Source organism: Vicugna pacos, chromosome 9 (assembly GCF_048564905.1).
Source record: "Vicugna pacos chromosome 9, VicPac4, whole genome shotgun sequence".
NCBI classification, from domain to species: Eukaryota; Metazoa; Chordata; class Mammalia; order Artiodactyla; family Camelidae; genus Vicugna; species Vicugna pacos.
The window spans coordinates 59664218-59690144 of NC_132995.1; the positions used below are offsets into that span (position 1 = coordinate 59664218).

The 25927-nt window shown below is 41.6% G+C and overlaps 2 protein-coding genes and 1 long non-coding RNA gene across 7 annotated transcripts; 2 read left to right on the plus strand and 1 right to left on the minus strand.

The window, feature by feature from the left end:
- The first annotated feature begins 8 nt into the window (after positions 1-8).
- Positions 9-8826, plus strand: AP4B1 (adaptor related protein complex 4 subunit beta 1). 5 transcript variants are annotated; one of them, XM_072967967.1, is made up of 11 exons: positions 9-103; positions 535-723; positions 2164-2388; positions 3102-3232; positions 3602-3749; positions 4289-4785; positions 5791-5874; positions 6583-6686; positions 7434-7641; positions 7847-8125; positions 8389-8826. In XM_072967967.1, exons 2-11 carry the CDS (start codon positions 611-613, stop codon positions 8814-8816), a joined length of 2217 nt encoding a protein of 738 aa, XP_072824068.1. In that variant the 5' UTR covers positions 9-103; positions 535-610; the 3' UTR covers positions 8817-8826. The 5 variants fall into 5 exon arrangements, with proteins under 5 accessions (XP_072824068.1, XP_015102948.2, XP_072824066.1 ...); XM_015247462.3 differs by lacking the exon at positions 9-103 and adding an exon at positions 118-240; XM_072967965.1 differs by lacking the exon at positions 9-103 and adding an exon at positions 247-446.
- A 4681-nt stretch (positions 8827-13507) lies between these two features.
- On the plus strand, positions 13508-20242 carry BCL2L15 (BCL2 like 15). Its single transcript, XM_006213667.4, has 4 exons — positions 13508-14021; positions 14332-14453; positions 17506-17730; positions 18322-20242. The coding sequence occupies exons 1-4, from the start codon at positions 13895-13897 to the stop codon at positions 18337-18339; spliced, it is 492 nt and encodes a 163-aa protein (XP_006213729.2). The 5' UTR covers positions 13508-13894; the 3' UTR covers positions 18340-20242.
- LOC116281844 (uncharacterized) lies at positions 17839-24443 on the minus strand. The gene is made up of 3 exons (XR_004191295.2): positions 24261-24443; positions 22267-22363; positions 17839-18405 (listed from the first exon to the last, which is right to left on the minus strand). It is a non-coding gene; the product is annotated as an uncharacterized lncRNA (long non-coding RNA).
- Positions 24444-25927: the final 1484 nt, after the last annotated feature.

The window sequence follows — 25927 nt, forward strand, 5'->3', positions numbered from 1 at the left end:
GGCACTCAAAGCGCGCGCTGCGGGGCGGGGACAGGCCGAAGTAGCCGATCTCCGATTGTCCGTCGCAGCTCCGCCAGAGGGAGCCGCGCGTCTGCGCCGGGAGGTGAGAGGTTGGGGGAAGGGCACTCTAAGGTCGGGTCCAGGCTACGCTCGGCGCTCCCCGGGAGAGGGTGATTGGCAGCTGCTCTGCGTGGTGTCTCTCGAGAAGGCGGGACTTCCGCGGAAAGCTTGATTGGGCCTGTAGGTGACGGCAACCTCGTGGAGGCGCAAGAAAGGCTGGAACAGGAGAGGGAGGGGTCCGCGGACTGTGGGCTGCCGGGCTGGAAATAGGTCGAAGGGCCTAAAGGTTGCGGGAGACATCTGTGGGCGGAGCGAACTGGCCTGCTGGTCCCGGGAAGGAAACGAAGAGCCTAGGGTGGGCCTCGCCCGGGAGCGAGCGGGTTGAAGTGAGGGCGTGCTAGGCCCAGGGGAAGCCAAGGCTGGGGCGAGACCGCGCCTGTAGTGTCTTCGCTGACTGACGCTTCCTTTACCCAGGTCCCCTCTTCGGGGCCAGAGGAGCCCACGAGTTACCTAGGGATCTGTGGGAAGTACCCTGTGCCTGTTCGAGAAGATGCCGTACCTTGGCTCCGAGGACGTGGTGAAGGAGCTGAAGAAGGCTCTGTGTAACCCTCACATTCAGGCTGATAGGCTGCGCTATCGGAATGTCATCCAGCGAGTGATTAGGTATCGCTTAACGCCCTAACTCCCACATTGCCGTCCCCACCAGGGCCCTCTACCCCTGGCCGCTCTGAAAGAGCGAATGAACTTTCATACACGGCAGTTGTCTAATTTGGTTTTTCTGCTCCTTTGGAGTGTCATCTCCCTTGTGGGACATGTTTTACTTATTTGACTCAGATGGGTGGTTTCATCCATATCTCGAACTTGTACTGCTGACTTCCAGATCTCTAATATGTTTAGCACAGACCTCCTTTTTTATCGTGAGACCCACATATCCTACTGCCTCGACATTTCCACCTGCATATTTCTTCAAAGACATGCAAAATAGCACCTGCAGCCTTCCCCCCTCCCCAAACCTGCTCTTCCGCTTGTATTTGCGTTGGTGAATGTCACCACCCAGCTGACCAAGTGTGGGAGTCAGTCCTACTGGCTCCTGATCTCCACTGCTCAGGTCAGATGGTATGGGTTCATAGTTCTAAATATCCATCCTTTTTTGTTTTTTTTTTTTTTAGTTGGCACTGCTGTTCTGGTTTCCTTACTAAAGCAATTGCAATAGCTTAGAAGTAGGTCACCTTGGCTGCTCATTTCAGTCAGAATGATTTCCAACATCTGAATTTGACAATGTAACTCTTGCCTATAGTTGTGAATCACAAACTTTAGTGTGCACCAAAGTCCCTTAGGTTGTTTTTGAAGAAAACGTAAATTTTTCATCCAGTGCAGTAATTCTGATTTCAGTAGGGTGGGATGGAAGCACGGAATCTGCGTTTTAAACAGACATCCCATCTAATTTCTCTAGGAGATCACAGTTTGAGAAACAGTGATTTACAGCATAGTGTCCAAATTTCTTATAGCACCCAAGGAACACCCAGTTAACTACCTGCAAACTCTCAAAAGAATGTACAGTTCCTGCTCATGTCCTTAGGCCTCGTAGCATGTGTTATTACCTCTCTACTATACCTGCCTGAGCTCCTGCACATTCAGCTAAAGTATTACTTCCTCTGTGGAAACAATGTATGACCTTCTGGCAGTATGACCCACTGATCCTCACTGCACCTTATCTGTTACTTCTGTTATAATACTTATCTATCTTTCTGTAATTAGTGGTGTTCTTGTCTCACTCGTTGGTAGACTTTGAGTTCCTAGAGATCTGAGACCTTGCCTTCTTCAAGATTATGACTCCAGGACATACCTGTGGAATGTACAAGCTGAATTTCACTGGAACGTACTAGGAATTCAATAAGTATTTGTTGAATGACTAGAAGAACGTTTATTGCAGGCCCATGGTATGAGGTATTGTGTGGTAGGACAGGCAAGGTAGACTTGGTTGCTTCCCTTCAAGAGATCACAATCTAGTTGGATATCCAGGACACATATAAGTAAAATACTTTCTGTTGTTGGTTAGGGGTTAAATATTTTACTTTTTCCTGCTATGTGTGTTGGTTTTAGGCACATGACTCAGGGCTTGGACATGTCTGGTGTTTTCATGGAAATGGTGAAGGCCAGTGCCACTGTAGATATTGTTCAGAAGAAGTTGGTTTATCTGTACATGTGTACCTATGCCCCTCTGAAACCAGATCTGGCTCTCCTGGCCATCAACACACTGTGCAAAGACTGTTCGGACCCCAACCCGATGGTGCGAGGGCTGGCACTACGGAGCATGTGTAGCCTCAGGTGAGCACACCTTCCCTGCCAGTATCTCGTGGCTGATGAGTTCATGTGGCCATGGGGCAGGTTTTTAATGATGACAATTTATTTGAGCTTCATAATACTGGGGGAAACACTATTATAACCTGCACTTATGTTTTTGGCCATTGCTTTGGTTTAAAAAACAATATATATGATTTCATTAAGGGATTTTTCTATCCTTACTATAGGTGAAATAATTAAAGATTTCTAAATATGTATGTTATTATTATTATTATAAAGTTTTCTAAATATATATATTATTTCACTTATTTATTTACTGCTGCCTGTGCAGCATTATTCTACATGAAAAGTCCAGTGAGCTCCTTTTTAAAAAAATTATATTTTTTATTGACGTGTAGTTGATTTACAATGTTAGTTTCAGGTGTACAGCAAAACAATCAGTTATACATATACACACATACATAAATTTTTTCAGATTCTTTTCCATTATAAGTTATTACAAGAAGTTGAAAAAATTGAATATAATTCCCTGTGCTATACAGTTGGTTTTTATTGTCTATCTATTTTGTATAAAGTGAGGCTATTTAAGTTTGGCAGCAGCTTTCTCCAGTTTGTTGGAGAAGAATCCGACGGATGCATATTCAAGCATCACTAAACCCCCTGTTAAATGGATCAGGGCTAAATTATGTCAGAACTAGTATTTCAGGATCTGGCTGACTCTAGGATGTCTTGCTTAGGATGCCTGGTGTGCAGGAATATATCCAGCAGCCAATTCTCAACGGTCTACGGGATAAGGCTTCGTATGTCAGGAGGGTAGCAGTCCTTGGTTGTGCCAAGATGCATAATCTTCATGGAGATTCTGAAGTGGGTAAGTTTCGGTGTAATCCATCATGATCAATATTTAATTGTGTTTCCAGTTTTATGTTTGTAAAAGATTATGTAGCTTTGGTAGAAAATAATACCATGCCTCTATTTCTGTATGTCTCTTTTAAGAAGGATGCAGGGCTTGGTATTTTCTGTGATTAGAGAAGTCCTTTCTTTGGGGGCACAGGTGAGAACCTTTGTAATAGTAACTTAGAAAAGTCTGGAAATGGCAACTTTTTTTGCCTTGCACTTTGTTATTGCCATTATTATTTTTGTACCAGAGAAGTTCAGCTTCGTCTACTTAGAGCTGTGACTGGCTCTATCCCTGTGACTGAAGCCTTTCTTTATCTGAGATCTTTGTTCTCTTTTATAGATGGTGCCCTGGTAAATGAATTATATAGTTTGCTACGTGACCAGGATCCAATTGTGGTTGTAAACTGCTTGAGGTCTCTGGAGGAAATTCTGAAACAGGAAGGAGGTGTTGTCATCAATAGGCCCATCGCCCACCATCTCTTAAATCGGTTTGGATGCCTCTGTGCTCTTTGTGTCGTGATCAGATCTGCATCCCAGTGGGATGCTGTTGATGTGTTGAATTAAGGAGAGGTCTTCAACAAGTACTGTAGAGTAGTAAAGAAAGTTAACCATAACTATTAATTTCCTCATATTTCATTGAGAGAATTTTTTGTTTTCATTTCATCTGGTGATACAGAGAGATGGCAGAAACATCCTTTGGGGATAGACTCTGTCCTCTGCAATCATTATGTCCCCCAAACTAAGCCATTCATGCTGCTTTAAAATGTAGAGAATCTGGATCTAGGGTAGAGTGATCATGTCTTTGGCCTTAGACGAGTGTGCATTTGTACTATAAACTCATCCTAGAATTTAAAGCCTTATTATGTGTACACTTTAAGTAGTACATAAAAAGAATAATTTGACTATTGCTCAACCTATTTTGAAGAATTCTTGTTATGAAGAACAGGTGACTGGTGACATGGCGGTTGCATGGAGGTGGTCCTAATTTTGTTGCTAAAACAGCACTTTCGTTTTCTTTCTTGGATAGAATGTCAAAACTGGACCAATGGGGCCAGGCTGAAGTACTGAACTTTCTGCTGCGCTACCAACCCCGCAGTGAGGAGGAGCTGTTTGACATTCTCAATCTGTTGGACAGTTTTCTCAAGAGCAGCAGCCCAGGGGTGGTGATGGGAGCCACCAAACTCTTTCTGATCTTGGCCAAAAAATTCCCGCATGTTCAAACTGATGTGCTCATGCAGGTCAAGGGACCTTTGCTGGCTGCCTGTTCTTCCGAGAGCCGTGAGCTCTGTTTCGCTGCCCTCTGTCATGTACGCCAGATCCTGCATAGTTTGCCGGGTCACTTTAGCAGCCACTACAAAAAGTTTTTTTGCTCCTACTCGGAGCCCCACTACATCAAGCTCCAGAAGGTGGAGGTGCTGTGTGAGCTGGTGAACGATGAGAACGTGCAGCAGGTGCTGGAGGAGCTCCGCGGGTACTGCACCGATGTGTCTGCTGACTTTGCACAGGCCGCCATCTTTGCCATAGGTAGGTGTCTACTGCTCTTCCTGTTGAAGAGCCTAGACCAGCCAGCTAGAAAGCTATGGAACCACAGAGAGCAAAAGGGGATGAATCTTGCCTCAGAGACCAAATTTCTTGCACCAAAGAATTGGGTCAATGACTACAAACAAGCAGGAGGATGAACGTTGTTTTTGGTCAACCCTGGTGTTGCCATATCTTCTAGGATATAGAATACAGGTAACTCAAACGATGACACACACAATTTATATTGCCTTTTGTTGCCTATTATCCAAAATGTCTTCCTGTGTATCATTTTACCAGTCCTGTGAGGCAATCAAGAGAAGCAGGTAAGTGTTATTAACTTCATTTTAAAGATGAAGAAACTTAGGCACAAAAAGTTTATTAAATTGCCCAAAGGTCATACAGTTCTTGACCTGGGCCTGAAGCCGAGCTTTCCTGACTCAAAGTCCTGTGGCAGTTCACCAGCAGTTTATTGAACTTCACTGGACTATGTATTGTGCTGAGTAGGCCACACAGAGTCACACCTAAAGCTTACAGACTTTTTCATACCACTCTGTCTGGATTCAGAAGGCTAGAGTGAGTCACACAGTGAAAGCAGCTGGGGAGCTAAGTCCTGGGGGGCTTCAGGTGGAGGAGGAGAAAGAACCCTCATATGTGGAATAAAGTATGGTTACTTTTAGGGGCAGGGAAGAGGGAACAAAGACGGGAGTAGAAAGCCTGCAGTCAGGAGAGTGTTCCTAGCAGGAATACCCCCGTGTGGGTGTGCTGCAGCACACTGGCTGCCACGTGAATACCTTTGCTGCTGAAAGTTTTCAGCCTTGTTCAGTGGAAATTCCTTTTTACCACAGTTCCCTTTATATGGCAAACTTAGATTCTTATTTCATCCACCATGGGGGGAGTTTTTTAAAGGTATTTCTGGTCCCCTTTGTCTTTGCCTAGTGGAAAATTATCTTAGAATAAGGTACTAAGTGTTTGACTTACAACTTTTTTCTCCTTTCCCTCCTTCTGTAGGTGGCATTGCCAGGACCTACACAGATCAGTGTGTGCAGATTCTAACAGAGCTGCTGGGGCTTCGGCAAGAGCACATCACCACAGGTAACGGCTACCTTCCCAGGATTTTTTTTTTTGGTCAATTACCTGACCCATAGTAGTTGCCCCCAATATATCTGTTGTTGAATAATAGGGAGGTTTAAATCTGTTTCCATCAGAGAAGCATAACAGGGTAGAGTCTTCAGGTTGCCATGAGTCAACAAGGCTGTTCTATAGATGGTGAAGAATGCTAGGATGACGTGGCTTGTTATTTTCCCACCTTTACCCCTCTTTTTGCTTTATGGCAGCATACTGTAAGCAGAGGCTTTGGGGGCTGAGACTAGGGTGAGGCAAGCAAGGTGCCTAGGATGCAGGCATTTAAAGAGGCACTCATTCTCAGGTTTGTGCAAGTGCTAGCTCTGTGCGTCTTCTTAAATTTCACACCCTGGCACCTTGCTTGCTTCACTGTAACCCCAGCTCTGGTCACTCCATTGATACTGTCTTCAGAGCATCACTCAGCAACAGCACTCCACCACATTTGAACACAGCTTTCTGTTTTGCCTAGCGCTTTCGCAGACATTAACTCAGTTATCCTCATGGCCATCTGATAAGAGTGACATTCATTGAAGAAATTGTTGCCCGTGTCAGACATTTCTCAGATAATCATTGACCTCCCCCTCCAACACTCATTTTACAGAAATTCACCCAGCAGTCTAGTCTGAATATATAACAAGATTCTAATCCTGTGCTCTTGTATCCTGAGCTGTGTTGCAGTGGTGGTGCAGACTTTCCGAGACCTGGTTTGGCTGTGTCCCCAGTGTACGGAAGCCGTGTGTCAGGCCCTGCCCGGCTGTGAGGAGCACATTCAGGACAGCGAGGTAGACTGTAGCTCGCCTTTCCTTCCAGGCACAGGGGGATGCTCGGGACCCTGCTCTGGGAAATGGAATCTAATCATTCTTTTCTACCCAGTGTCTGAAGTGGAAATTCTCAGAATTGACTGCCACCTCAGATTCTCTTTGGGGTGTAGAAAAGGTATAAATGATAAAAATATTAGGATTTATCTGTGGTTTTATTACACATATTTTGATACCATTGTTCTCATGAACAGTTTTGAGTCAGAGACTCAGACCAGAGAGTTTTCAGCTGGAATGAAAATCAGAATAATTTGTGGAATTTTTGCAAATATTTGGGCTTTACCCCAGGTCTGCTCAAATATTCAGGAGTGGTAGACCTAGACACATAGAATTTTAAGAAGCTTCACAGGTGACTTTGATGTGCATTCTAGGTTAACCACCACTTTGATGAAGTAACTTCGGGAAATCTTCCAGTAGCTTCCACTGAAGCATTAAACTCCAAATTGGGGCAGAGGTCCCAAAGCTGAGGAAACCTTACTGTTTAAGCAATCTAGGCCATGAGAGTCTTGAGTCTCCTTTTGTGTGCTAGAATTTCATTCCTCTTTCTTACAGAGAGTGTAGTAGTGGGAGATCAATAAATGCAAGTTGAAGTAAATACAGTATTATACCTTTTCTGCTGACAGTAGGGGAAAAGCAAAATCTGCAGTGGTCTACTGTGGCCTGTGTTTTGGACAAATGTTGAGCCCCTGTTCTCACTCCCTTATTCCTCAGGGGAAGCAGGCGCTGATTTGGCTCCTGGGCGTCCATGGGGAACGAATTCCCAATGCTCCTTATGTGTTGGAGGACTTTGTAGAGAATGTGAAGTCAGAGACGTTTCCAGCTGTTAAGATGGAGCTGCTCACGGCACTGCTGCGTCTTTTCCTCTCCCGACCGGCCGAGTGCCAGGACACGCTGGGCCGTTTGCTGCATTACTGCATAGGTAGGCTCCCCGGGAGGCAATGGTACCTGCCGTGACTGGCAGTAAGGTCTCACGGCTCTCATGTCTGGGACCCAAGAAGAAAATGTCACCGTTTTTTAGGGTTTCCTCCCTCCTTCATTTTTCTCTCCTATTTTGGTTGGCATAGGGGTAGAAATAGTGTGTTGGGTTTTGTTTTTAATTAACTCAGTCTGTTGTTTTCCCTCAGAGGAAGAAAAGGATATGGCTGTACGGGACCGAGGTCTCTTCTATTATCGCCTCCTCTTAGCTGGTGTTGATGAAGTGAAGCGGATCCTGTGCAGCCCTAAGTCTGACCCTTCTCTTGGACTTTTGGCGGATCAGGCAGAAAGACCTGTGAACAGCTGGGCCTCCGACTTCAACACACTGGTGCCAGTATATGGCAAAGCCCGCTGGGCAACCATCTCCAAGTGCCGAGGGGTAGAGCGTCATGGCCCAGAGCTTCCTAATGCATCCTGTGCCACATCAGGTAAAAACTGTCTTTTCTTTGGACCTTGTCAGAAAACTCTTTATCTCTTGCAATGACTGGTAGAGAGTAGAGGACACTCTCTAAGTCTCAGCCTGTTGCCTGAATTTGAAATCTTTGTGAATAAGAAAGTAGTTCATCATTGGTTATTTAAGCCATTTATCCACAGATAAGAGTCACATTATGTACGTTTGGACATCTAGATTTGACAATGTAGTTCCTGTCGATTAAGAACATCTCTTACACAAACTTTTCAACTCTTTTAGGACCCCTGGTTCCTGCAGAGAACAAGGAGCGGGTACAAGATCTCCCCGATTCCGGAGCCCTCATGCTAGTCCCCAATCGTCAGCTAACTGCTGAGTGTTTTGAGAAAACTTGGCTTAGCCTCAAAGTTGCTCATCAGCAAGTGTTCCCGTGGCAGGGAGTGGTCCATCCTGACACCCTCCAGATGGCCCTGCAAGTGGTGAACATCCAGACCATCGCCATGAGCAGGGCTGGGGCGCAGCCCTGGAAAGCCTTCCTCAGTGCTCAGGACGATACTGGCTGTCTGTTCCTAACAGAACTGCTGTTGGAGCCCGAGAACTTAGAAATGCAGGTCTCTGTGAAACAAAGCAAGGCGAGGACAGAGACACTGCACAGTTTTATTTCTGTATTAGAAACTGTGATTGGAACAATTGGAGACTTAAAGTCCTAACGACTTCTTGCCTGTCCTGAGTGAGATGAATAGCTGTCAGAGTTCCTTAGTTTTTCTCACTACAGCTGCTTGTAAGTCCAGATAATGTCAAATGCAAAGGAGAAGAGGAATCTAGGGATTAAGATTCTTATGCTTTTGTCCAAAGACCATTGACATATTCCTCTCATACTTATTGCTGAATGACCCCATTTTTCCAGGTGATATTGAAAAGGTTAATGTTGGTAAGCGGGTGGGAATGCGGTGATAGGATTTGGCTTTTTTTCTAATCAGTTTAAGGGGTTATTTTACTACTTAAAGATGCCTGAAGTCTCTGGACTGATGACGTCATCATTTTTGGGAGGCATCTTTTCTCCCCTGGATTACTGCAGTAAATTCCTTACTGTTCTCATGTTTCTAATCATGCTTTTTAGGCCAGAGATCAAAGTCCTCCGTGTGGCATCTAAAGTGCCTCTTCAGTGCTGTGGCTCAGCACTCCCCGAAATTCCCTCTGTTCTGACAAAAGCAAACCACCTGCAGTTCCCTGGATACACTACTAGGTCCTCTCTCCCCCCTGCACTTCGGCCCCTGCTGCTTTCTCTCATGCCTAAACATTTCCTCACCCTCATATCTTTGTTAAGTAACACCTAGTCTATCTCAGTGTTCACCTCAGGCATGAGCTCTTGCAGGGAGTTCGCTGTGACCCTCGCTGCCATCGTTAGGGGTCTCACTCAAGCCGTGAAAGCAGTCGGTGCCTGTGTCTAGCAGGACTATTGTAATTATTTTCTTGTCACTCTTTCTCACTTTTGACTTTATTCATACCATACCACGTTTTACACATTGAGACAACTTATGGCAAAAACAGATGTAATAAAATGATGGCAAAGTATAAAATAACCAGAGAACCCAGCACAGGAAAAATAAAAATACCCATGAAGACCAGCTGGGTTAGGGATGGGAAGGTATGCAAATGTTCAGGCTGAAAGGGCCTATGTAGTTGGCAGAGTTGAGCGTCAGCCTTAGCTCTGGAAGTGATCTGGCAGTCAGAATAAGCAGAAATAGTTATATCTTGTTATCAGAGAGGAAGAAACATTTCAATTCTAATTTCTAAAAGAAACTTCCATGCAGTTTCACACAGGTGGCCCTGAGTGGTATGTGGAAGATGCCTGTGGGAAGTTGGTAAAGTGCTTCACCTGACTTGTGGCGCTCCTCCGTGCAAGCAGAGGGCATCACTCTAACATGGAGCTTAGTGAGTGCATCCCCTCAAGGACGAAAGATAATGTGACCCAAATATCCAGCTTAATTCAAGGACTTCTTCCTGGATACACAGATGGACTGCATATCCTGCAAATAATTCTTCACCCATCATTTCTCTCAACTAGGCTTTTAATAGGAATAGATACAGCTAGTACTGAATTTTCTGGCAAGGGCCTGGGTCTTGTGAGTTGTCTGTCTCCACCGAACAATTTCTAAGGACAGTGATTATCTTTCTTTCCTTCTGTCTCCATTGTGCCTACCACATAGTCGTTACTCAATAAATGGTATTGAAGGAATGACTGGAAGTAACTGGATTCTGATGGTGTATTGGGATTGGTGTTTGAAGTGTGTTTTTTTATATTTATTGACTATACAGAAGATAATAGATGGAATTCTACCTAGACTAGGGTTTCTCAAAAGTGGTACTGTTGACATTTGGAACCAGATAATTCGTTGCTGTGGGGGTGGTTTTCCTGTGAACTGAAGGATAATCATTAGCAGTATCTGGTCTGTATCATTAGATGCCAGTAGAACCCCCAGGTGTGACAACTGAAAATGTCCTTAGTCATTGTCAAAGGCACTGTGGGTGGGGGGCAGAATCACCCCAAATTGAGAAAGACTGACCTAGACCATAGATCCCAGGGACTGGAAGTAGAGGGATCAGATTTGCTTTCCATATTTTGAACTTGTTTGGGTAAACTGAATGTTTAATTAGGTACTAAAAGAAATAAAATTGAAGTGTTAAGTGCTGCCAATTTAAAGTGTTTCAAGGGAACAGGATGTAAGTGGTAGAAATTGAGTACACTGACTGACTTTTTTAAAAATTAGAGACTATAATCGAAGTATTGACCTAATGAAAATTAAGTACGAAAACCCCACAAATACAAAAAAAAAAAAAAAGTACGGCTCAGGGATCAAATGTCACTGAAGTGATCATAACTATTGGAGCTTTTAGTAGATTGAGTCCTACTTGGTTGCTTTTCTATAATGTAAAGGGCATAGAAGAATATGAAACTGTTCCTTTTGAGAAGTGTAATTTTAAAACGATTTCACAAAAGTGATGATTTCTCTTACCTGTAGCCTTGTTTTACTAATTTATAAGCAAATGATTAAAGCTTATGTATAACAGGAATTTTTTAATATTCCTTCTCCCTGGGAGCTCTCTCTCTAGCCTCTGTAGACACATGGTTTGATGATATAAGTAGATGCTTATCGATAAAATCCATGAAGGTAGTCAATACTGTGCTGTTAGAAAAACGGCCTTCTAATGGTCTTAGTTGGTAAATGGTATGTAACACATGTAGTGAGTGTCCACCAATGACAGTGGTGCTTTGGAACATCATAGAGGCAATCATTTGCATAGTCCCTGACCATAATTTCACTGTCATGGACCAGCAACTGATAAATGCCTCCATTCCCTCCTCCTTTTTGAATAGGAGCTCTGTTACAATTATTCTTACATTTAATGATAATTATTACAGTAATTCTGTCCCTTTCTCATATATTGGGTGTTTCAGGGAGGGATGACAAAGAACTTATTTTCTTAGTTCTAGGTCTTCACACTGAGAGGAGCTGTACCCAAGGATCCTCATTGACATGCAGACCAGGTGCAGATGACAAGATCCTGGATTTGGAGTTGAGGCTTTGGGAATGGGATATAGATTGTTATGGCCAGAGCAGCAAGAGAAGCAAGTGATAGTGAAAAAATTCTGGCCTCGTTTTTCAGTAATAATTAGGAGTACGGTATTTGCTTTTTTTTTCTTTCTTTCTTCCTTTTTTTTAAAGTAAGGTGTTTTTGGGGGGAGGGGAGAAGAATTAGGTTTATTCATTTACTTATATATTTTTAGAGGAGGTACTGGTAGTTGAACCCAGGACCTCATGAATGCTAAGCCTGCACTCTACCACTTGAGCTGTACCCTTTCCGCAAGAATATGATATTTGAACTTCAAGACTAAAAGGTATGTGGGCTGAAGGGAAGGGAAAGGTGTGGTTGGGAGGGTGATACATTGGAGGCCCAGAGAGAAATAAGCAAAGGAGGAAATTTTACCCCACAGTGCTTATGAAAGGTATGTTCTGTTTCTATAAACTTACAACATTGATTATACAAGATAATGCAAAGGATAGATAAGATAATGCAAAGATTAGATCCCTGCAATGGCAATTGTCCTTAAGCACATCAGTACTGAAATGAGGGAGGTAGTTTATTATTGTGAGAAAAGGTTTATTCTTTGTGGTAAGACAGACTAGGTTTTAAATTTTTATTGTGCCACTTACTGATGCCACTTACCTTGGGCAAGCTATTTAACACCAGTTGGATGGCATCTTATAAACTTATTTGTTTTGGTATATTATTCTGAAAGTATGTCATAAATGTATTTGTTGGAGTCCTTAAATTGTCAGTGGCTAGCTCTGCTGTGAAAGGAGGTTGGCCTAGAATTATCTCTGAGAGACCTTCTGACTTTAGAGGTCTGAAGGCTACTTGATAGAAACTGAAATTTCAGCCCTAGTGATAGACAATGGCAAATAAAAATGGCCCTTTAGCTACATAATTCCTGTTCCTAGTCCAAAAGGGATTTATGATCATTTGTTTTTTTAGAATGGAATCGAAAATAGAAGATTGGCTCTGATTATTTTGCAAGATAGAAATTCCACTTTAAACAACTTACTGTTTATGCTTGACTTTTTTACTAGTTCACCAGGTCAGAATATCCTGAAAGGGCTGATAGGTGTGAATGCTGCTTCTGAGATACAAATCCAAAGTCTAGGTGTAGCTATTTGAGAAGTTAGCCGCCAAAGGTAAGTGTCCAATTCTGCGAAACTGTAAAACAGTGATGGAGTCCAACCCTGTTAGGAAAATCCTAATTACTTCTATTAGAGAGTAGATCCCAGATCCCTTTCATCTTGGTCATCAGGCTTTGGGCTTAAAAGGAAGACATTCAACACTTACTGCATGTCAGTGACTGCTGGGTCATTCCACATAACATTATCTTATTTAATCCTCATTAATTCCCTGTGAAACACTTTGTGTTATCCCTATTTATAATTCCTCAAATTTTTATTCACCTTCTCAGCTTTTGTGTATCCTATTTCCTCCACCTAGAATGGTCTTATTCCTGCTGTTTGTCTGATGAATCCCTACTTGTCCTTCAGAGCGCATCTCAGATGTTACTACTTCAAGGAAGCCTTCCTAACCCCCTACATTTGTTTCTTTATTGTATATGGTAATAATACACTGTATCCCAATAAGCACTAGAAACTATGTGATTAGGCATTTAATATCCATTGTTCATACTAAACTATGTCTGTGTCATTTTTCTGGGTTATTTACAGTACCAAGTATGTATAGTTCCTTACAAATGGGTACTCAGTAGATGATCTATGCGTGATTATGACCAATAAATGCATAGTCAGGAGTTGAATGCTTGTGTAATGTAATTTCAAAAATTTCCTTCCTTAGGTTACACCATACACAGAACCCAATGAGAAGTTTCTTGATGAAATTACCCAAGAGGCTGTTCCTTATCTCTATTTCAGTTTTAGATTGGCTATCTAACTATTAAAGTTATTCATTAACCTTAGGGACTGGCTTGGGTATGCTTCTGAGATAAGGAACTGAAAGTCTTCAACGAACCTCTGCAGTTCTGTGTGGGTGAGTTCTTCAGAGATGACCCTTCGGAGCAGCTGTTTTTGAAGACAGGTGGTAGGAGAGGCTCTAGGACCACATGTCCCATTAAACAACTTTACAGGAGGGAGACACATCTGGTTTACCAGTGTTTCTGACTTCCTGCTGAGCTGAAAACAGCTTCTTTTTGTGGAAGAGCCAAACTTGGCCACAAACATCTAAAATGAAGATCCCCCGAACTTTTGAGGAGCAAACAGAATGCATCGTGGACTCTCTGCTCTCAGACTTCTTAGGCACCACTTGGCAGGTTGCCAACCGGAGCCTGTGTGGTGTAGATGAACCAGATTCAGGTAAGGCTTCCGGCCTGAGGTGGTAATTATAGGTCAATAAGAGAATCTGAATATGCTTTCTTATTTCCTCTTAAGTTTCAAAAGGTGAACTCTAAGCTTTCAGCAATATCTGAAGTCTTTATAGAAGGGAAAGAGATTCCCAGGGAAGAGAAATTTTCTGACTATTGGTGTTGACAGAACATTGAAAGTGTTCTTGGGAGAGAGCAATGCCAAAATTCCTCAGAAGTCTGGAGAACTTTCCTCAGTGCCTGGATTCCTGGGACTTGCCATCCTTCCGAGCACTGTGACAAATGTGTTCCCTCTGTTTTAGGAGAGGCTAGCTGTTTTGACGTGGCCGTCATTGCTGGTCGCCTTCGGATGTTGGGTGACAAGTTCAATGGAGAATTGGAAGCTTCTGCCAAAAACATCATCGCAGAAACCATCCGGGGACAGGTCAAGTTTCTACTACTTCTTTCTATTGTTTGCTGCTTTTTTCTGTTTCAGACACCCTTGTCTTACTGTTCTATACGACTGTGACTGAAATGTGCTGTGAAAGATTTGGGGGCTTAATGCATCCAAAGAGATACAGCAAGAAATTTTCAATTGCCCATTCTTTAGGAGTTAATCTAAGCCTAGGTGATATTGAGGTGGAGAGCTTTTCAGCACAGGTTGATCAGCCTTCAGATTATTTCCATTTGTTTTTTCACCAGAGCTGTGCTTAATACACACACACACACACACACACACACACACACATATATATATATATATCACTCTATTCTTGGTAAAGCATTTTATCCTTTTCTACACCTGTTTTAATACTTATTTTGCTGGTAGTGGGTGTCTTTTTTTCAAGGTCCAGCAATGAAATTACATACAGGAAGGATGGGCAGCTGTCATGTTTGATGCAATGAGGGACAAGTACTTACCACTAGGGCGTATCTGGCTTTCCATACGAGCCCTATACTGGACTCTGTATTGGATATAAATACCATAGACAATGTTCTAGAAGATGTTGCCGATTAATATCAATAATGACAGCTAATATTAACTCATCACTTACTGTGTACCAGCTAGTATTCTAAATGCTTTATACTTCTTATCTCACTTAACCCTTACACCACTCTGCGAGGTATTATAGAAAGTATTATCTGTTGTGCAACCTCTCTCCATCTGTGTATAACACTGTGAGAGCAAACATCTAACCTGTCTTGTTGACTGCTGTAATCACACAACCTAGAACAGAACCACAGGCCCTCAATAAGTATTTTCTGACTTGGTATCCATTTAAGCAGATAAGGAAATTGAGGAATAGGGAAATAAGTAATTAGATTACTTAGTTAGTATTGAAGTTAAGAACCCAGACTGATTCCAGAATCACACTTTTTAAAAAAAAATTGAGGTAACAATGGTTTGTAACATTATCTAAGTTTCATGTGTACAACATTATAATGTCCGCTTCTGTATACACCATAGCATGCTCACCACCAAAAGTCTAGTTTCCATCTGTCACCATGCAATTGACCCCTTTACCCATTTTGCCCTTGCCCCACCTCCCTTCCCCTCCGATAACCACCAGTTTGTTCTCTGTATCTCTGTGCAGAACCACACCCTTAACCATTATGCTGTATCTTCCTATGGAATACAGCTTGAGTGGTATGCCTATTCTGGCAGAAAGGGACTTATCACACCTAATTGCTTGCACTGAAGCTTTCCTAGGTAGCTGATAGCTGAATCTACTGAGTTTAATTTTTTTTTAATTAAAAAAATTTTGGAAACAGCTTCAAACTCATAGAAGAGTTGAATCATTTAAGAGTAAGTAGCCAACGTGATGTTTCATCACCCCCTAATACTTTTATATATGTGTGTAGATGTAACTGCAATCTAACCATCAAAACCAGGAAATTAGCACTGATACATTATCATTCTCATCCTCAGATCCCATTCAGGTTTTCTCAGTTGTCCCAATGATGTCACTTTCACTTACAGTTGACCCTTGAACCACATAGGTTTGAACTGTGAGTGTCCACTTGCTTACAGATTTTTATCAGTAAATAAGTACATATTTTGAAAATACTATTAGTATTTTTCAGTAAATACTACACGATCTGCAGTTGGTCGAATCTGCAGATGTGGAACTACACTCAGATACAGAGGGCTGACTGTAAAGTTATACGTGGGTTTCTACTACACAGGGGGTTGTTGCTCCTAACCTCCGAGTTCTTGATGGGTCAACTGTACAGTGGAAGGAACTAGGCCAGAATCAGACACTGAATTTAGTTGCCATGTTTCTTTAGTCTCCTTCAGTCTGGAAGAGTTCATCAGTCTTTCCTTGATTTTTATGACCTTGACGCTTGAAGATAATGGGCCAATTATTTTGTAGACTGTCCCTTAACTTGGGTTCCTTTGGTGTTTCCTCTTGAGTGGATATAGGATATCTGCCTTTGGAAGGAGTATCACAGAAGTGTTGCTGTGTTTGTCTCACTGCATCCTATCAAGGAGCACAGATTGCAGTTTGTCCCCGTACTGGTGTTAACTTTAACCACATAAGGTGGTGTCTGCAAGGCTCCTCCATTGTCAAGTTAATCTTTTCCCCTTTAATTAGTAAGTGTTTGGTAGGGTGGTACTTTGAAACCATGTAAATATCCCATAGCTCATCAAAATTTTAATCTATTTATTTATTTATTTTGTATATCAACACAGACTCATGAATTCCTGCTTTATTCAATGGGCTATAATCTTATTATCATTATTTATTTGTATGCTCAAATTGCCCCAGCTTTGGCCAGTAGGAATCCTTTCAATCAGGACTGTGTCTTTGCCATGTGCCTGTCATTCTCTGAGTACTTCCTTAATTTCTGACAGGAGATCTTGTATTCTCAAGGCCTGAGCCTAAAATGAGCTGTTCTCTAGGGAGCTCTGGTTTCTTTGAATGGAGAGCAATACTTGGAAACCAGGATCTAGGTCCCCTCATGTGGCTGCCCGTCTCAGCTTGTTTGGGTTCTGACACCTGGCTCTGACCACACTGGGCTCCCAAAGCTTTACCACAATAGATCTTGCTCGGCCCCACCTAAAGGCTTTTGGACCAAACTTTTGGGGAAGGAAAGAGGAAGAGGAAAAACTGATCTGTTTTTTTTACTTTAGAGTTTCCCAGACTTCAGGCATTTAAGCCACACCTTCACAATTTGACCAGCTACACTATCATGTACTTAATATTTTTCTTTCAAATCATTTTTTTTCTTTTAATCATTTTGTTCATCCTAAGCAATAATATCTGAAATAGTGAGTCTGATGGGCTTATTTTTTTTCCTAATACCCGTTACAATAAATTTTAAAATATTAAAACATGAAAAGTTTATCCACCTACTCCCTAAGATTACCTCAGATTCAACCAATGTACACCTGCCACTCTTTGAGAAACACTTGCTTAACTGGATTCCTGTACCTGCAGCCTCCTGTACTTCTTTAGTGATACTCCACTGATAAATCCTGTGTCTTTCCCCAGGCAGGACCTATACTTCAGGACACAGTAAAATCTCTCAGCAAGGCCTGGTGTGCTCAGGATTCCAGCTTGGCTTATGAGAGAGCCTTTCTGGCAGTGTCAGTGAAACTTCTTGAATGTGTAGTCCGCATGGATCCTGATAAGGCAAGACAGGTGGCTATGCCCATGACAAATATGATCAATGGGAACAGTGCCATCCGAGAGTATATCCAGGGCCAGGGAGGTTGGGTAAGTATTTTGGGGCCCCTGGATTTGCTAGGCATTTGCACTGTTTTTGTATTAATACCTTGAACTCCAGTTCATGATTCTTTCTGTCGGTTAAACCACTTAGGAAAACAGGCTTTCCAACCTCGCTGAAAATGCCAGGCTTTTTTTTTTTTTTGCCATGGAAAAGGGGAGCAGTCAGAAGTTCCAGCCGGTAGGTCTTGGACTCCAGAGTCAGGCTGCCTAAAATGTTGACTGCTAACTCTGCAAGCTAATTTCCACTTCCTCCACCTAATCATCTGTGAAGTACATTGATGGTGGAGTTCTAATCTCAGCCTGACTTTGCTCTGTTCCCTGGTAAATTTCTGCATCTTCTTTCCCTAACATCTTTGGGTATGTGTTGAGGAAGTTCAGAATTATCTTTACCTAACAAACAGTTAGCGACATCTGCTCTAGTGATAACAATAGGGGGCATTCTCAGCCCGTGTCTTAGTAATCAGCAGAAGCCTTAGCAAGAGCTGCACTCCCTGAAGGTATCTGCACATCATTCTGGTTTCTTTAGGGAGTTCCTGAAGACCATCCCCTTGACTGCAGAATATTCATTGTCCTTCCTAGGAAAACCTGGAGAGCTGAAGAAGAGGTGGAGCTGTTTTCCAGCCTGAACAGGACGTCTTCTTTGACTGATTGGGTGATTGATTCCTGGCAATTAAAACAGAAGAACAGCCAAATCAAAACACACTTTCTCTTGGACAGAACTGAACTTGACTGAATAATCTATCTTCTGCTGATTGTTAAAGTTAGGAGCGACTCCCAGAGGTCTACAGAGATTTTATACTTTCTGTTCTTATGTGAGTTTTAATGAAGTTTTGTTGAAGCAGAGACCTCCAGATGCAAGGTAATGACTTGTCAGTAGTGGAATTCCAGGCAACAGGAAACCATTCTGCAGATTTTGCCCTGCCCTTTGGTAAGGATTTTATCTACTAATTTTGCAGTCTTAAGGATTTCAGGGAGATCTTTGGTTGGAAAATTTTATTTTAAGTTGAGGATTTTCTTTTTAAGTTTATAACCAAAATTTCATGTTAATTTCACCTGAGCTGAATTATTTTATGTATTTTCAAGGTTAGAAGCAAAAAAGAGCAGTTGTTCATCTGCTCTTCTACTAGAAAGGCCAAAGAGAGAGATAACAGTGACTGCATTTTTATTGCCACAGGATGCAGGAAGTGCTGGCCCACATGTAGGACAGTAGGGCCGTCCCAGCTTAGATGAAGCTACATACCACAGTGTTTTTCAAAGTATATTTCACATACCACTTGCGGACCTTATATGTTGCTGATCGCCAGGCCCCATCCCTAGAGATTCTGATCCTATAGGAGTGGGCTGGGGCCTAAGATCCTACCTGTTTAATCAGTTCCACTGGTGATTCTAATGAACATATAAAATTTGGGAACCATCGCTTTAGAGCAGGTGTTGGCAAAGTTCAGCCCATGGGCCAAATCAGCCTGCTTTTTTTTTTTCAGTTAAAGCTTTATTAGAATGCAGCTGCACTCACTTGTTTGCATATTATCTATGGCTGTGTTAGCATTGCAGCAGCAAAGTTGAGTCATTATGGCAGACACCATATGGCCTGTCCTGTAAAGCTTAAAATATTTACTGTCTGGCCTTTAAGTTTGCAGACCCCTGCTCTAAAGCTAAGTGAACACTTCTCCTTGAGTAACTTAAGCTCTGTTGCAGTCCTGACAGTTCCTGCCAAATGGAATTGTGGATAGGATAACCCTTCTTTCAGAATTTAGCCTGAGCATTTGTTGGTTCTTGCATAGTCCACGCTTTCTCTAGGACCTTTGGAAAATCAGAGAGCTCTGGGATTCTGCATATTATAGAGGATATTCATTTCCTTGGCCCTGTCACAAATGATTGGAAGGGACTGAAAGCAAAGCATACGGTTTCCATGGTCTGTGCATCTCATAACAGTTCTTAATCTTGTAGGTTAGCAGGCAGTCATCAGGTAGAGACTGCTTCATCTCTGAGCCCCCAAACCAGACAGCCTACCTAACATCAAGAAGAAAAGCATTGCTGTATCTGCTTTTTAAGAGAGGGGTTAATGGCTTTGGCTAAAGTTTTACAAAGCTAACCACTTCCCCTCCCCTCAGCCAGCCATCAGGCTACCCTCAATGCACAGAAATAAAATGTAGGGTTGCTGATATATTTTGACTTTTTCAAGTTATACTATTTTCTCTATGCTTAGATAAATCACAATAGGTTAGTAATTCAGAAATGAGATTTCATGTTCTCTTTAATAGAAATTAGGTTGTTTGTTTGTTTTTTTTTTGCTACCAATTTAAGACACTTGATGCATTCCTTTGTCCCTTTCATTACTGTAAACTCAATATGGTGAGTTTTGTGGTTTTTGACCTCTTAGGCAAAATCATTATTTTCGCTTTGACTAATGCTGTTCTGTTCATGAAATGAAATTCTTCTGTCTCTGCATTTGAACTAATTCCCAGCAAGTGCAATCTAAATTGAATGGTACAGAAACAGAGAACAGATTGGTGGTTGCCAGGGGCGTGGGGTTGAGGCGGGGTGGGGAAATAGGTTAAGGTGGTCAAAGGGTACAGACTTCCAGTTATAAGATGCAAAACTTCTGGGGAGTTAATGTACAGCGTGGTGACTATAGTTAACCATACTGTAGTGTGTATTTGAAAGTTGCTAATAGATTTTTAAAGTTCTTACCACACATACACACATTGCAGCTATGTGAGGTGGTATGTTAACTAACTTTATTATGGTAGTCATTTTGCAACATATATGCATATCAAATCATTATGTTATATTCCTTAAACTTACACAATGTTATATGTCAATTATATCTCAACAAAACTGGAAAAAAATAAATTGAGTATAAGTGGTAGAGGCCAGCAGCCTCCTCTTTTTCTTTTCTTTCCCCTCTTAGCCATACCAGCTCCCTTTTTTATGCTGTTTTGCCCACAAAACATCAGAATGTGAGTCTGGCTCCAAGTGTACTATAGTATCTTGAGACAGAGAATATGGTGCCCCTGGGGATTACACAAGGCAATGGGTACGGAAGCTCTGGCCTGGGTGTTGTGTTTGTTGCAGGGCCACCCTATCCTAGGAGAGCTGAAGTGACTGGGCTGCAGGAAGAAGACACTGTAGCCCAGAGATCAAGAATGCATTCAGATTGTCTGATGTTAACAACTTAGTTTCACATAGCCTAATCATGTGACATCAGATAAATAATCCAATTCCTTTGTGCCCATGTTTCCACAATAGGATTACTCTGAGGGATAAATGATACAATACACTTTGTGAAGGGTTTAGCCCAGTGCCTGGAATATTTTAAGCACTGCTTAAACAATTTGGAACCCCTGTGATTTGGAGTTCATAAAGTTCCAGCTTGGCTTTTTTTTATCTCCATTAACTCTCTCTCTCACAAAGGGAAGCCAATCTTATTTTACCTTTCACTCCAATGTGGGTGATTCTTAGATCTGGCTTATTCCCCTTCTTTCTAGATCCATACCCACAAACTCTAATTCTTTATCTCTGTGTACCTTTCGTATGCTTATACTTCTCCAGAGTGCCATCCAACTAGCCCCAAACCTGTCATGTCTCCCTCTTTCCAGGCCTACTCCCCCAGTTAGTCTTTTTACTTATTCCTTCCTTTTTGTCCTGATTCTCCCTACAAGAGTTTATTACCACCTGCTTGGACCAGTGGGAAAGCCTCCAAGTTATGCATTCAGCTGACTGTCCTGTTGCAAGCTTGCCCCATTCCAGTCTGTCCTGTTTTTGCCAGCAAATTGGCCAAACCTGTGAGTTCTTTGTCCCTTGTTTTGATTCATTTTTAGATATGGTATAATTCATTTTGAAATATTACATTCCACTGAAGGAGATTTTGATACTTTCAAAAAATTCATCAGAAGGGAGCATTTATTTATTTTTTTTGAATCATTTTCCCAAAGCATTGCTTTGATTGCCATTCTCTTAAACTCTTTCAACAGAACTTTGGAAGGTAATTGGATATATTCGTTATCTTGATTGTGGTGATAGTTTCATGAGTATATACATCTGCCAAAACTTATCAAAGTGTACACTTTGAAATGTGTAGTTTATTGTATGACAATACTACCTCAATAAAGTTGGTTTTTTTAAAAAACAGCGGTTTTCCATTTCCCATCAAATAAAGCCTAACTTTTCCACCTGGTATGCAAAGTCTCCCAGGGTCTGACCCCAGCCCCTCTCCTTAGCGTTATGGATCAAGACTCTCTCCACATAACCAAAAGTTCGGTCAAACTGAGCTACGCAGTATGCTACTCTCCTCCTACTGTTCTGTGTTTCATGTTGCTTTCTCTCAGGCTCTACAGACATCTTCAAGACTAACTCAAATGTTGCATCCACCATGAAGGCTATCCAGGTAATCCAAGTAAGAAGTGATCTTTGACTTCTCATAATTTTTTTTCCTGACCCTGACTGTCTTCTCATAATTTTGTTTGCATCACATTTATGGTCTTATCACAAATGGTCTTAGGTTAGAGTTGTTTGTGTACTTACCTTCCCTACTGAAATACAGGATCACTGAAGGAGGACAATTTGTTGTTCACGTCTGTAGCTCCTGTCTTCCCCACTCTCTTGTATGCATACAGATCTCCTAAATATTCATTAAGTGAATAAATGAATGAAAACTGAATGAACAATCAAATGAAAGATGAGACTTTAGATTTGATCATATTTTGAACAAGATGCCAAGCCTCACTAAGATTTCCAACTCTCTATTTTAAAAAAAGCTGGTAAATTGCTTTGGTTGCAAGTTATCAGTTGACCTTTGCCTCTTGAGGATTGTTTCTGAAACCAAGGCAGAGTATGAGTCCCTGTGTGCTATGTGGGAAGCTGACTGTGAAGCTCACAAGGTCTGAATTGAAGAGCATGATGAGGTCTCAGAAAGCTATAGTGACAAGAAGCTTATTGGAAGATGGGTCGGGGACTTTCCTGCTGTGGATGATGTGAAAACATGACCAAAGCAAATAAGTTTTGTTAGAGGTGTTTTATAAGCCTCTGCGTCTATTTCTAAAAGGAGAAACAGTCTATTCTAGAGATAAAGGAGGTCATTTTTTTCCTGGCCATTGCAGCTCTTTGCAGATGGACTCTGTGTCTCAGTAAGAGCATCATTCCTTTTACAACAATAGCCCCATTGATTGGGAAGCAGCCTTCAGGGATGTACACTTTGCCAGGTTCCTAGAACTCCCCGTAGGGAATGCCCATCTGCTCCTGCCATAGCGAAGGTGCCCAGCCAGAGACAAGCAGAGACCGCGCCAGGCAAGAGATCTGGAGTAACTGATGCAGTGAGGAACCAAGTCAGAGTGGATCTCTCACCAAAACCTAACCACTTTATCACGGTAGAGCTATTTTAGGTGTTGCTCAAAACCATGTGAAGCACTGTGGGTCACACAAGTGTAGAGAAGTTGCTATCCTGGCCTTTGATAAGCTTCAAACTGCAGGGGACATTTTATATGCTTTCTTTTGAATAAGTCTCTTTCAAAAATAAACTTCTGGGAGACAAGGAACCAGTGATGAAACTAAGAAAATTTGTATAGCTGAATATAAAGCTTCATACTGAAAAGATTCAGACTAAAAGAAGGTCATGGTGAGACGGGGTTAAGGGCAGGATTTTTGAAGAAAAGAGTACCTAGGCTTTCTGGCTTTATTTTCATCTTGGTGAAAACTGGAGGAAATGATGGGAAGTAGCAAAAGAAGTGGCAGTAGAAGAGCAAGGTGTATGGGTGATGTGTTGGGTAGGTTGGGTGCGGACACTTGATGAGGAGGGGCTTCGTGGAATCTAGACTTATTCCCACTGACTATCAGTAAGTACTTTTGGGTTTTTTTTTTTTTGCATTGAAGAGGAGTCTTAAGAACTTTTATCCAATCTTAGTTACCAGGAGATACTAGAATGGAAGATACATAGGCAGGAAGACAACTAAGAGCTTGTTGCTGCAGGAATCCAGTTATGAAAATGGGAGTGGGGGGTTAACATGGAAATGGAGAAGAGATTGAATCTGAAAGACATTGAAAGAAAGGACCAAGAAGTCTTGGTCACCAGGAGGATGCCTGCAAAGGACTGAGTGTTTCATAGATGATACACAAAGCCCATATCAAATCAATGACCCTGGGACGTAGAGGAAGGCAGGAGCAGTGAAAGTAAAGCAAAGGTTGGTGAGTGGCTTTCTGAGGGTAAAACATGCCTCCTGTTAGAGAAAGGATGTTCTAAGCTGAGTGTGTTTCCTCTTGACTAGTTGATCTTGTCTTAATAATCCCCCCTGACATTCTCTTTGGTTCAAGTTTTTTTGTCATCCAGCTCCCAAACTCCATGACACTGATGTTTCCCCACAAACTGGCACACTCCCCTCTTGTTGGAACAGGTGACAGTGTGATTGACGCTCCTGTCTTATCATCTTCCTCTGAACAAACACCAGAGCCTAAGAGGCAGCAGTGAGATGTTCCCTCCCCACTCCTCTTCAGGTACCACAGTTTTACTTTCCATCATAACTCACCCTTGATGGCTCTGATAAAGTGTTTATGAGTCTTTCAGTGCATGGAATTGTTGTGTTCACTTAGGGTGTATGCCAGACTGGTTGAAATGTTTCATTGTTAATTCGTCAGTTCTTTTAGGTATTTGCTCATTTTTGCTGCAGGACTTGTTTCCCTTCCACAGCTCTTGATCTTCCCACAAGATACAAATGAGTCAACAGAATCTTCTACAAAAAGAATTCTGCTCCTACTGTCGTCCAGTACCTGCAGAAAGAAGTGTGAAAAAGTAAGTAGTAGCTTAGATTTATTAAAAATAAAAATAAATGTTTTGTTTTCTCCTGAAGTTTGCTTTTTTTCTCGCTTGAGTGGTCTGCTCAGGAAATGGCCTTTCAGCTAAGTGGGTTTTTGACGTTTGGCTATTTCACGATGTTTGTATGTCTTTTGGTTTTAGAGTGGAACAGAATCCTGAGCATTGCTGCTTGCTTTTAAAGAAGATCTGCAGTTCTACTAAGACACTATTTTCAGATCCTTGTATGTTGGCTCTAAGCAAGCTTTTCTTTCTTATGTCATATCTGTTTCCTTGTTATCCCTCCCTAAGAAGAAAATAAAGTTAGAGAGAGATTGTTCTGAAATGTGAGGTTGAGGAAAATAGATTTAAATTTCATTTTCTTAGGGGTCTTTTTGTTTATTCATTAGTAAAATTCTGATTTTACTGGAAGTGAAGACACTCTAAGGTGACAGAGAGATGATGAAACTATATGTCTCTTATTGTCCAACTACAGAAAATCATTTTCCTTTTAGGGTTATGCTTTGCTGCTTTGAAAATAAGCAAATTCGTTTGGAATATTTTAATTTTTATCAGTAATTAGGTCTATATCTTTAGTTCTGAGATGCTTTATTAACTGGTTAATGGTATTTTTCACCATATTCTGGCTTGTTCACTATTCTCTACCCAGCCCCTAACACAATGCTTAGCATTCATTGGGAACTCGATAAATCTGTTGAACAAATGAATGGATTTCTGTGGATTTTTTCTAATAAAAAAATGGTGATAATTTTAAAAGAAGAATTTAAAAGACCCTCCTTAATCCCAGCAATTATACAGTTGATCCTTTTTTGCATCTTTTAGTCTTCATTTAACCATGTGCATACTTTTACTTGATTTTAGTTATTGTGAACTTGAAATTTTGTCTATTTAAAAAATTTCCCATAGTTTATAATTTTTTTAAAAAGTTGAATTAAACATTGCATTCTTTAGAGCAGCAAGAAATTCTCCTTTAATGTTAGGGATAATTTGAGAAATACTTTCCCGCTCTCAAATTCTGTTGAAGAATTGTGGTTCGTGTTAATTTATGGTGTAGATTGGGACTGAAATTCCTCATTGACCTCTCATTGCCTATAAGCAAGATACCTCAGTGAGCTCTCTTTCCCTGTTGTAAGGCTCAATAAACTAGGTGCAACTGTATAGTGTGCAGAATCATTTCCTAAAGGAAGTTTGAATAATGTTGCAAAACAGAAAGGATTGCTAATATCAAATAGAGGAAGTTTGAAAGGCACATTTCCAAGTTTTCTTCATGATCATTTCGGACTAATTTTGTTAACATATTATTTATTGAACCTCTGTCCTCAAACAGAAATGTTATGCTGATTTTTGGTTTGTTCTCACACCAGATGAGACACTCTTGGGTAG

Coding starts and splice junctions, on each gene's coding strand:
- AP4B1 (XM_072967967.1), top strand. CDS start 611: ATGCCGTACCTTGGCTCCGAGGACGTGGTGAAGGAGCTGAAGAAGGCT. Junction 5,875..6,582: donor GCAAGAGCACATCACCACAG/GTAACGGCTACC, acceptor GCTGTGTTGCAG/TGGTGGTGCAGACTTTCCGA. Junction 7,642..7,846: donor TTTGCTGCATTACTGCATAG/GTAGGCTCCCCG, acceptor GTTTTCCCTCAG/AGGAAGAAAAGGATATGGCT.
- BCL2L15 (XM_006213667.4), top strand. CDS start 13,895: ATGAAGATCCCCCGAACTTTTGAGGAGCAAACAGAATGCATCGTGGAC. Junction 14,022..14,331: donor TGTAGATGAACCAGATTCAG/GTAAGGCTTCCG, acceptor CCTCTGTTTTAG/GAGAGGCTAGCTGTTTTGAC. Junction 14,454..17,505: donor CAGAAACCATCCGGGGACAG/GTCAAGTTTCTA, acceptor GTCTTTCCCCAG/GCAGGACCTATACTTCAGGA.